This window comes from Schistocerca cancellata, chromosome 3 (assembly GCF_023864275.1).
Source record: "Schistocerca cancellata isolate TAMUIC-IGC-003103 chromosome 3, iqSchCanc2.1, whole genome shotgun sequence".
Taxonomy (NCBI): domain Eukaryota; kingdom Metazoa; phylum Arthropoda; class Insecta; order Orthoptera; family Acrididae; genus Schistocerca; species Schistocerca cancellata.
In genome coordinates this window covers 35,022,469-35,035,348 of record NC_064628.1, presented here as the reverse complement: position 1 = coordinate 35,035,348, position 12,880 = coordinate 35,022,469, and the positions used below count along the sequence as shown (strand labels likewise).

Here is a 12,880-nt window from a genome sequence, read left to right as displayed (position 1 = left end):
TAAGAACTGCACGGGACAGGCCGTGACACTGTTGGAAATTGGGACATCTGGCGACACTATTGAAAATTAACCTGTCAGAGAATTCCTCCTTTTGTAACAGGCTCTTCATTTGAATGACAAAAGTTCCGAATTTTGGCATGTCTTCTTGCAAACTACAGTTTGTACAGATTGCAGGGCAGACATTTTCACAAACAGGCCATAAAATGACCCGGGCTACATTTAACTAATGAACTGAATTGTAGCTTCTTTGGACTACTCACTAACGTAGCTCGGATTTCTGCATTATCTTCTCCTCAGCTGAGTAACACTGTTGATTGCAACGTGAATGCAATACATATTTTAAGGCTGCTTTTGAAACTATTAGCGTACGTCTCATCTGTAAACAGCCCTGGTACGAGTAAATCCTACTAAAAGATGGTTACTGCAAGTTCCCCATTTTAGAGGAAGGAACAGTAGCAATTTTTTAGGATCAGTTTTGTGAACTGTTTAGATTAGCTTTAAACTTCGCGGCAACATGCTTGCGGCGGTCGCCCACCAATAAAGCAAAAAACTGGCCCTACTCTTCTCAGAGGTGTGTGTTGCTTCGGGAATGCCTATGGGTTAGCCTACTACGTGCCAAATGAATGTGGCGGAAATCACGTAAGACATTCTGGGAACTGCACTGACAGTATACGTCATAGTTCAGACTTGACAGGGCACCAATAGCACAATATAGCTTCACGAACGGACATGAGATCACCTTCGAATATCTTCTCCACTTCGTCTTACTAGGATTCTGTAACAAAAAAGCGTTAGAAATTAGATTATGCACTAGTGGACTAGACTCGTAGTGGCTATAATCTTACTTGATCTAGATTCCTGGCATAGAAACAGCGTCCACAATGAAGCAAAATTAAAAAAAGGGAAGCAGTGATGCCGTGAGCAGTCTCCGTTCTCCTTCCACCTCGTAATCTTGGTTCATGTTAAGGGGCTCCGGAAAGGCTCAAAGTCATGAAAAGTTCAATTTTTACTTTTTTGCGTTTTCTGAATCTGCAGACTATTACCTTTTAATAGATATATAATTTATTCAATTCCGAAGACTACAACTATTTTAAATTTTTTTTGAAATGTGTTCTACATGGGCGTGACCCACTGTGGCGCTGTTAAACTGCTGTCAAATGGTGTTATTATTAACGTCCGTGTTCATCAGGTACATTTTAGTGGTGTGAGATAAAGTATGTGTCGTGGCTAACCTGTGATGGTTCAATATATATCGCTGGTGTGATTGTCGATTGTTTCATGTTTACTCTGTCGTTATCTCGAAAATATTCGTAATTAATTCTGTTTCTCGAGCCTCTGTTTTGTTGAAGTATAATAATGAGTAAAAGTAAAGTTGCTGTTGCGACTTTCAATGATGGCAACATTGTAAGGTGCAAGGTATTTAGAAATATGGGAATGAAGATAGGTTCTAACATGGTACGAGCGATGCTTGCTTTAGACAAGGAACGCCTTCGGGCTGCAGACAGGGCTGTAAAGAGTCTAGAAATACAAGCAAGAGTAAACAGGAGGAGGAACAAGAGGAAGCTGGAGGAGGAGTTTGCAGAGGATGAAGATAATCCATCCTATGGACCTGGAATGCACTAAAAAGTTAATCCAATCTTTGTCGCTCGATTCCCAAAACTTTTATTTTCTCATACTAATTACATGTTTTCTAAGGATCTTCCAAACATATTTGTTTCAAACTTTCAGTAAATGTTACACAGTACCTTCTGCATAATTTAACACAGCCTTTTTCCAAAAAACTGTATTTTTGAATATATAAATAAATAATTGCAAAAAATGTTGTGAATTTTCATTACAATTGAAAAAAATCATCTTTAATAACTGAACTAAAATTTTGTAAAATCCCTGTGTTAAGTTGTGTAGCCCATATTCCAATAAATAATCTGTAAAAAGTTCAACTTTCTACCTCAAATACTTTGTGAGGAAAGATGAAATTTATAAGCGTTATTTTAACATTGCAAGTATAGGGCGTTCCGGAGCCCCTTAAGGGGAGCCTGTAGTCTTCAGTGCTTTTCTCGCAAAGTACCAATGTTGTCCATGGCAAGTCACTCCAACAATTCTAAGCCTCACACTATTGGTATGAGGTAACTAATCTCAATAGTCCGCTCGCAACAATTAACGAGACAAAAAACCTTTGGGAGCTAAAGTTACAAATGAAGCATGACGCAGCTTTAACACACACAAATCTGATACATCGGCTTTGCTTTCTACATCTGCATATACTCAGGCCACCTTACATTGTGGGGTAAAGGTTGCACAATCATCCAAAAATATACAGGGTGATTCAAAAAGAATACCACAACTTTAGGAATTTAAAACTCTGCAACGACAAAAGGCAGAGCTAAGCACTATCTGTCGGCGAATTAAGGGAGCTATAAAGTTTCATTTAGTTGTACATTTGTTCGCTTGAGGCGCTGTTGACTAGGCGTCAGCGTCAGTTGATGCTAAGATGGCGACCGCTCAACAGAAAGCTTTTTGTGTTATTGAGTACGGCAGAAGTGAATCGACGACAGTTGTTCAGCGTGCATTTCGAACGAAGTATGGTGTTAAACCTCCTGATAGGTGGTCTATTAAACGTTGGTATAAACAGTTTACAGAGAATGGGTGTTTGTGCAAAGGGAAAAGTTCTGGACGGCCGAGAACGAGCCTCCAAGAAGCCCTGATCTTACCCCCTGCGATTTTTTCTTATGGGGGTATGTTAAGGATATGGTGTTTCGGCCACCTCTCCCAGCCACCATTGATGATTTGAAACGAGAAATAACAGCAGCTATCCAAACTGTTATGCCTGGTATGCTACAGAGAGTGTGGAACGAGTTGGAGTATCGGGTTGATATTGCTAGTGTGTCTGGAGGGGGCCATATTGAACATCTCTGAACTTGTTTTTGAGTGAAAAAAAACCTTTTTAAATACTCTTTGTAATGATGTATAACAGAAGGTTATATTATGTTTCTTTCATTAAATACACATTTTTAAAGTTGTGGTATTCTTTTTGAATCACCCTGTATATTCGACGTCCAGTTGTATTTTTGCCTAGCTGTACTTTCACACACTGAATAATTTCATCCACCTTGACTCTCAAAGATCTGTAGATAACCTAAAGACATATCAATCCTATGTTCGCCTGCTTAGCTGAGTGATACGGTGTTTGCCTACCATGCAGCGGGCCCGAGTTAGATTCCCGGCCACTCGTGGGTTATCACCAGCAAGTCGGCCGATGTGGCGTCACCTGAAATAACTCACAACCTGACAGCTGAACCTCTCGGCTAGCAATGCCACATGATCATTTAATTTCATCCCAATTCCCTGCTAAGACTAAAAGACTACATCTAAGGTATTTTGTTGCTTTGCTCGCAGATGACCTGGGGGTGGAGCTGTTCGCAGTTCACGCCAATGTGAACAAAGCGATCTCGCTGCTGGAGGCGGGGCAGATCTCGGTGGACATCACCCGGCCCAAGAATGGCCGCTGGGTCTACGAGGACCGGCGCGTGCGCCTCAAGCCTGGTGACGTCATCAACTACTGGGTGTACGTGCAAGCCGACGGGAGGGGCTACCGCTTAGATGACCAGACCTTCACTGTCTCAGGTAAAAGTACTCACAGATCTAGGTCAGCTCGACCTGGAGCTTATGACCGAGCCATCATGATTTTACCTAAATTAAATTTGTGTTTTTAAATGAATAATTGCGTTCAATCGCTTAAAGTTTGACAGTCATTACGAAACTGATTGGCAGATCAGTCTTGCAAATGCGTTTTGCATACGTTAATTTCGTATAAATGCACAAAGTATGGTCAAAACATTTACAATGAATAACGGAAACTGGCGTTCCGCGTTATTAGCAGCGGTGTGTGTGTGTGTGTGTGTGTGTGTGTGTGTGTGTGTGTGTGTGTGTGTGTGTGTGTGTATGTATGTGTTTGTCCTTAGTTATATTAAGTAGTGTCTAAGCCTAAGGACCGATGGCCTTGGCAGTTAGTTTCCATAGGAACTCGCCGCCGCCGCCACCACCACATTATCTGTTTCTGCGCGCGACATCAGAAGTTGGAGCTGTCATCTGAAGGCCTGGCGCGTGGCTTTGGCTGTAGCACAGACAGTATCACCAACCTTCACAAAAGTTATCACTCAACACTAAAGATTCGCCCTGTCGCTCACTGTATTATTTGCATTATATTAAATTCAGCAATTAACGATATTTTTATAACTTTCCTTTATAAACTGAACCGTGCGCATACTAAAGGGATTGCTGTTAAACAATTAAGGCGACAGACTAGTGATTTCGAAGTAACTGACGAATTCAGGGGCTCCATTGTAAAATTCACTCTGTTAAAAGAACAATGCCTTAATCATAGCACTGCCTACACCTTCAGTATCATTTCGATACTGAGAATACATCTGTCCGTTGAACAGTGTAAGCTGCTGGTGCAAGGGAACAGGAGATACTTACCTTATTAAACCCTCTGAAAGAAATGTGTATCTTCTTACGGTAACATCTCTGAAGCAAGCTCATTACATTTTACTTCTGAAATTTACTGTGAATTCAAGATCAGACTTGTACTCACAGGTCTAAAACAGAGGCAAGCCAAACTAAAACCAATTCCATGTTCTGACAACAGTCTTTAAACTCTTTTACACAATTGCTGAAATTTAACTGGCTTCTGAACTTCCAGTTAGTAAAATTTACTGAACAAGTGTCCTGCCTTGTCGTGGTTTGTGTAGACGTAAGCGTGGCTGTGGTTGCATAGTTGAAGCAGTGATGGACGATGACTTCACACACCTTATTCACGTCTGATAAAAAATTATTACACTTCCCAGAACCATTGTTCCAGTGCCAGCTATGGCTCACGAAAATTCAGTCTGTCGTAAGTCCGGAAATTCTTGCATCCATGACTTAATTGCAGAAGACTTAATGGGGATGTAAAGGAAAGGCCACACCAGTTTGATGAAAATTCGATAAACTTTCAGCACCACAATAATTTTACCTCTGAGGCTATCTACAACATGTTGCCATCTATCCCAATATATTGGGACTGTGGCCGCTATCGGCCTTCAGGTCCCAACGTACCAACAAGAACCAGTTCCGTCTCGATTTTGCAAAATACTGTTACGAGCTTGGGTCAAGTACTGAAGTGGTGCCATCTGTTAGCACAAAATGTAAAAGTAGTAGGTTTTATTTATGTCAAAAAGTTTGCCGACAAGGTCGTCTTACAGGTCGTGCTGCATGTTGTGTACCCTGTATTGACAATGCTAGCACCTTCTAGATCCAGTGCCATCATTCATGAAAATACCAGACTTCTCCAGTAGCACGGGGCTGGCCCGATCAGATGTATCCAGATTTCAGTTGGTAAGAGCTGATGATAGTTTGTGTGGTGCAGACCTCACTAGGGCATGGGCACAAGTTGTCGAAAAGGCACTGTGCAACCTGGAGGCGGTTCCAGGAAGGTGTGGGGTGGACTGGACCCTCAGGTTAAACTCAATCAATTATTGACTGGAAATGGGTCTGTTTGGCTACTTGGATACTATCTGTAGCCATTCATGGTCTTAATGTTGCCAAACAAGGATGGAATTTTTATGAATGATAATGCACCATATCAGAACATTCTGGATGGTTCGAGAGTATAACTTGGCCACTCAGACTGCCTGACATGAATACCATCAAACGTGTATGTGACACAATTGTGGGGTCACTGTGTGCACAGAATCCTACACCTGCAACACTAATGCAGTTACGGATGGCTGTAGAGGCAGCATGGTTCAATATTTCTGCAGGGGACTTTCAGTGACTTCCTGAACGCATGCCACGTCAAGCTGCTGCCCTGCACTGTGCAAAAGGTCCAACATATTAATATATTAGTAGGTATCTCTTGTCTTTAGGCACCACTGTGTAATTTTTAAATGAAAAAAACATTGGCACCTGGTATTTCTCATAACTTGTCAAAAGTATTTGATAATACAGTTCACACTTCTTCTAGATTATTTCAAATGTTAAGTTGTCTGAAATCTTGAGGGTAATAGTTTCTTCCTATCTAACTAAAGCATGCAATGTGTCACATTAAGTAAACAGAACAGCATCTTCAAGTTGGAAATATCTATAGGTATACTATAGGTATGAGGTCTGCTCATGTTCCTGTTATACATGAGCTTCCATCACACATACAAGAAGCAGAAATAGTTCTTTGCTTATGAGACAAGTAATATAATCAAGCCTAGTAGAGTAACTTTAACTTTTAACATGTCCCAGAAGTAGCTTGACTATACATGTGGGGTTGGTATTAAATCATTGCAAATGAAAAATTGGTTTATCATTATTTTTGATTGCATTAACTTTTAATGACTCGTTTTGGTTCAAAATGAACCATCCTAAGATCTAAAAATGTTGGTTACAAGAGTAACTCATCCAGTTACCAGCAAATTTACATGCTATGTCACACATTTTATTATATGACATATGACTCGGCACGTAAATTTGTTGAAAGTTGGAAAGGTTTCTCTCATGGGCGTAGCCAAGGGGGCGGGGGGCGGGGGGGGGGGGGTTGAACGCCCAAACACACACCCCTTCCCAAAAATTTGACGAAGCTTAAAAACGGGAGAATTGACCTTAAAATCGATTGTAATGTAATCTTTATTTCAAAGCTACCTCGTTTTCAAACTGCGGCTATGCCAGCGTGGCGTAGTGCGCGAGGGGAACACGGCAGCGAAGAGCCAGCGTTGGCGACGATATTGCCACCAATGTCTGGACTGAGCCTCAAAAGAATGCGGTTTGTCTGGAGCAATGGAAATTGCAGGTAGTGCAGTCCCTGCATCAGGGCCACCCTAGTTGTCACAGCTCCGAAGCTGGGCATAGTGAGAAGTCATTCACATGGCAGCAGCTTACTGCTACCATCGTCATCCCTCTACCCAGACACTGCAGAAATTGTTACTGACGTGGTGAGAATTTTTTAAAAATGTTTAAGTAGTTATGTAGAAGAGAAACGACTAGCGTGTGCAATATCACCTGTTTTTTAGTGTTTTCTTTCTACATTTACATTTGTATACTTGTGCTCCGCAAGGTACGACGTGGTGAGACAGTGATACTGAAGTAGCCCATCACCACCTCTCCGTCGGTTCCATTCACGGACATTACGTGAAAAAAAGACCGCTTTTATGCCTCAGTAGTTAGCCCGACTTCCCTAATCGTTATTACAATGAGCCTCTGAAGCTATATACGTCGAACTCTGATATCCTTCCGTTATTTGTACTCAGAACTTTGTTCATATTCGGAGATCTTACCGTTCAACTGTTCATTTCTGACGTCAAAATTTTTTTTACACAAAAACAAAATCATTGTGACCTACCTCAAGTTTTACTTGATTTCTCCAGTCATTATTCCGTTTTGTCACAAATTCCATTCTCGATTTTGAAATGTCTTTGTAACGTCACGAACCCGATTTATTTTTAATCTGAATCTACATTTCGTTTTTCATGCAACCCTGTGATACATTTTTCGCACAAAACAGACGATCGATAAATGTAAGACTTATTTCCCATTGTCTGTACCCGTTTTTGCATAAAGAACCTTTTAATATTTGCTGCATTTATCAACAGCTGAACATTTCACCAAAACCAACATGTTTACCATACGTTCTCGTCTTAGTCCTGTCAGTAAAAGTTTGTATGTCTTTTTCCTTCACCGTGTCAAATTTACTTTGTTCATAACACGTTCACTACGGTACAAATCTTTCAGACGTCGTGCTTACTCCCTCTGACGAACGTTAGTAAACAATGCTCAGCTGATAATGGTTGCCTCCCCCACTGCCAGATATATTATTCGTGAAAATACAGTACGCAAATACAAAACTGAGTCACATTGTTGTAGTCCTAGTTTTATTAACATTCAACTTTTCCTGCAGTTTTCTGCGTGATACCTTTCACAATGTTCTTTACACAGTTCACAAACGGTTGCATTCATTCGGCTGGTAAAATCTATTGTTTTGGCAGAGCTTGTGTGAAAACCATGTGTTGAGTATCGTGTTACTACATGCCGGAGTTCAAAGAAAGAATGAATGCTACAAAAAGCCAGTGAATGGAAAGTCAAAAATTTACTCTCACTAACCAAGATTTTTCTATAAAATTGGTAACTGGCGACATATACCACCGGTAACGAACTAGGTTTTTCGACACTTTTGACACTTTTGACATTTTGGCAATATATTTAGATGCTCCACAACTTTTCTCCAAGAAATTGTTTCGTCAAATTGACCAATCTCAGATACTGCATGTATTATGTCGACGAAACGAGTGTTTATCTGAAGGTGAAAAACTGTTTTGCACTGCAAAATGTAATCAAATTGTAAAGTATTCTTTCCCAATCGATACAGAACTTAATACGACAGATTTGGTAACCTTGACTTTTTCGATTAAATGCTTAAGTTCGAAAGAATTTGAGAAGATCCAGAGAAATGTCCGAAATTTCGGTGGTTTTCTTTTCATCAAAACTGAAGCTCCACTCAGAAATCGGGCAAAGCTTGGATTATGCATATCTGAAGCCTATTTGAGTGGTGCAGTTTTCAGAACTCCACAAATTTTTGGATGGCAGAGCGCTAATTTTCTTGTCCTAGTAACTGTCATTTAGTGACTGGTGTTAAAGTTAAATTAGCACACTTGCAATCTGACTAAACCAGCCGAATAAAATTAATAATAACCAGTCGCATGTTTGCCAATTTTTTTAGTGTTTTTTAAAGGGTCATCTGCATCGCAAAAATGGAGACAATGAAAAGAAAAGCTAAGAATACAAATAAAGCTAAGGGCTTGGAATATTGGAAAAAATGGTGTTCACAATCTGGTACATGTAGACGCATCTTCAACTGTCGAACCCGCCAGTCATAATGTGTCGAGTGGAGATAGTCAAGACGTAATGATTGCTGAGGCCTCATTATCAGAAAGAGCTACAAACGCAGGTACTTTTGGCCACTCAGCAGTCGTCTTGCTCACAGCTTCCCAGCATCAATCACTCTGCAACATCGAGCGTAGGACTTAAGTTTACGTGATGTCTCATCTGCTTCGAATGGTTTTAATACATTAGACATAGGTTTATATTCATATCAAAGTTCACAAGTTGTTGATCGTGTCAAGGGTATCGTCTAATGATTAAAAATTTCCTGTTTTGTCAAAACGAAACTTGAGCTTTCAACTGAATGGTTAGACAGATTCCATTGGCTGTCGTATTCTGATTTTAAAAAATGGAGCCTTCTGCAAAAATTGTCATTATGGGTCGCTCATGCTTGGGCAAGGAAAACAAAGATTGGGAAAACTCGTGTGTGAGCCTTTTTCAAATTGGAAAAAAGCGTTGGAGGTATTTCAAACGCGTACACAAACTTCCTATCACAAGCGAAATTCGCAAATGGCAGACCGTTTTCTTAAAACTGTTCCCTCAAAGATGTCTACAGTAATCGAGCAATTGTCTTCAGAGAGAAAACAATAGCAAGAAGACAATAAAAGTTGACAGACGTCCACAGCAAAAGCTATAATTTTTTGTGGTAAACAAGGCATTCCTTTAAGAGGACGTACTGACTCTTGATTAGTTTACACTTGATTGGAACCTCAGCGACAGCTAATGAACGATGGTAACTTTCGAGCGTTACTGCGTTATGCTGCTAGAGTCTGGATATAAACATATTTTGGAGCATTTGTCAACAGCTCCAAAGAACGCTCTGTGTACCAGCCCACAAATTCAAAATGACATTGCTGTTTGTGGTGAAATCATGTAACGTAAAATAACTGATGAGGTAAATAAAGCCAGAATATATAGTATTCTTGCTGGCGAAACTACTGACATTGCACACGTAGAACAAGTTTCACTTTGCCTTCGGTATGTTGATTTGGAGAATGTTAATCACCATAAAATTAAGGAAATGTTCCTCGAATATATGCCAACTATTGATGTTACTAGATTCGGCCTTGCAAAGCCAATCATTAAAGCATTGAAAAACACGGACTTGACTGTTCTCATGTAGTTGGTCAAGGCTATGACGGGGCTTTGAGTGGGCACTTGCATGGTGGCCCAAGCGTATGTTCGTTAAGGAATGCGCCCATGTTCTTTATGTACATTGCAGTGCACACTCGCTTAAACTTGCAATTGCTGACACATGTTCACGAGCAGAAATCAGAAATTGGGTGGGGATTGTGCAGTCTGTTCGGTCTTACGTCAGTCATTCTGCTAAACGCACTGCCGTATTAAAAGACGAAATTCGCGAACCGTTGCTAACTGGACACAAAAAAAACCAACTTGCACTATGTGAAACAAGATGGGTCCATAAGCACGAAGCAGTCATCCGTTTCAAGGAAATTTATCCAGCAATTGTCGCTGCCCTCGAAAAATTGCAGCTAGCCACAAGGACAAGCTGCCCAACTGATACACACTTCGTTCCTCAAATTTTGTGATGGTTTAGTGGTTCTTGAAAAAGTGATGAGCTACACACTATAGATATCAAAACAGCTGCAAGGAACCAATATAGACCTCATTGAAACATCATGTTGACAATGTTCTTAACGCCTTGCAGTTGTTGAGTCAGTGCTGAGGATAAATTTACAAAGGTTTTTGCAGAAGCAAAGCTAATGTCACGAGGAAAATGCTTTGCTGCAGGCGCCACGTCTTACTGGGAAGCAGTTGAACCGCTCTAATACGCCTGCGGTGGATGTAATTACATATTACAGAGTGACTTTATTTATTCCATTCCTTGAGCACACAATTCAACAGTTAACTGAAAGATTCACAAAGCGTCGCAAATTCATGTGTTCTTTATGGTCTATTGCCAGAAAATTTCGATAAAATCACTGACGTTGATGAGGCGATATCAATGTATTTGTCACTTCTTCTGGAGAAAAGCACATCAGTAATAAAAGCAGAATTTGAGATTTGGAAGGCACAGATGACTTCGAAGAGTGTCAAAAATCTGCTTTGGAGAACTTAGATCTGTGTGATTCAAAGTTGGATCCAAACATTTACGTACTGATTCAGATTTTGGTAACAGTACCAGTTTCAACAGCTGCTCCAGGAAGAACATTTTCCAACGTAAGGAGATTAAAAAATTATCTTAGGAACACAGTTTCCGAAAATAGGCTCAACAGTTTGGCTCTAATGAACATCCACTACAGCATAGAACTTGATGCATCAGAAGTCGTAGATTCCTTTTCGAAAAAAAATAGAAGACTTGTTATATAAATGTGTATTTGCTAAAATAAAAAAAAATAAGTTACTTTGTTTGTAATCTGCTATTTACATTCTGACCAATACATACACAATATACAGTGCTTATGTAGTACCTATGGCAATACATGATGAGACTGGTTATGTATTTATGACTAAAAAAAAACTTAAATTCTACTTATGCCTTTGCTGTGCTTCTTCCTAATCTTGTATCTGTCAAATCTGCTGCTAGCAACAACAGTTATTGTGCAGTTTGTTGCTACTGCTGTCAGCATGTGTTAACGTAAGTTCTATTATAAAAGTATACATTCAATATGTCTTCACAAAAGTTGTACTGCTATCACAGTTCTTGTTCTCTCTCTCTTTCATTGAATGAATTAACATGGACTACATTTGGTAAATGCAGAACCTCCAATGAAATCTACTAAGTTCACACAAGATAGGAAGCATTAAAGTTTATTCACACTAAATAAGATTTATGCAGACTTATATAGTTTAATACTCTAACTGAAAATCGTCCATAAACTATTCTAAATGGACCCATAATCTTGCAGAAGTTTCCTTGCCAGTAGCCGGCCATTGCCTACCTTAGCAATCTAACACTAATACAACATACACAATTTAATTGCAGATTCATAACCACTGATAAGGATTATATTTGAACATTCACGTTCCTACTCTGCGCTTTTTTCTGTCATTTCTACCAGATTGTGAAGCAGGGTGGTCTAGTGCCTGAAGCACTAGACTCACATTTAAGAGACCCGGATACAACCCAAGAGCTGACTATACATGTATTGCTTTTCCACAGTTTCCCAGTTCACTCTAAGCTAATGCCGGAATGGTTCCTTGAAAATCCCATGCCCGCTTCCTTCCCCTCCGTTAAAAAAAAGGCCAAATCTCTGTCTCTAATGACCTTAGCTGTCGACCAGACATAAACACTAAATTTACTTCCCTACTCCTACCATAGATCATCTCGATGGGCCTATGAAGTGGAAACCGAACATTTGTTGTCAGCACTGAGCAAAACGGAAATTCTTTTCTTCGCTTCTCCTCTCTTTGTGATGGTCATTGTGTTACTTGTCCAGCTCACTAACTCATTGTTTGAATTTAAACCACTTTTTGGATGGATGTGGATTGCGCAGATGTTCACTGCTATCTCTAAGCAATGTTTACTGCCATACAAAACCATTATCATTGACAAAAGAATTTTACTTTTTCTGATTAATGGTAATATTTTTTAGTTAATTGGTTGGTCTATTACAGCTCTACTATATTATGATGATCATTTGTTGAAACCTCCCTGAAATCATATCCTGGCTATGCCTATGGTTACTCTTGCAACAAATGCATAAAGCTCTGAGGATGGTTAATGTTGAACTGAAACTAGTCATTTAAAAATGAATGCAATAAAGACAAGTAATATGCCTTAAAAACAGTGACTGCAGATTTTTTCTCAAAGGACACTGTCAATTTCTGCAAATAGAAAAACAAAAAATCTTTAAGACACCAGAGTTTACAGGATATGTGGCAAATAATCAGACCACTGTCTAAAAGTGTTGATAGTTAAATCACTAGTTAAATAGAAAAGCAAATAAATACCCAAGAACAGCTCAGGAGATATTCAAAATGTTTGCTCCTTGATATTTTATATGTTCATTTCATT

At 39.7% G+C, this 12,880-nt stretch overlaps 1 protein-coding gene across 1 annotated transcript in view; it reads left to right on the top strand.

Moving 5' to 3' along the window:
• The window catches only part of LOC126176845 (beta-1,3-glucan-binding protein-like), a 119,498-nt gene that overhangs the window by 66,062 nt on the left and 40,556 nt on the right, over positions 1–12,880 (top strand). Inside the window, exon 2 of the mRNA XM_049924033.1 lies at positions 3,397–3,624. Within this exon, the coding sequence (XP_049779990.1) occupies positions 3,397–3,624 (228 nt within the window). The remainder of the gene's footprint in view (positions 1–3,396; positions 3,625–12,880) is intronic.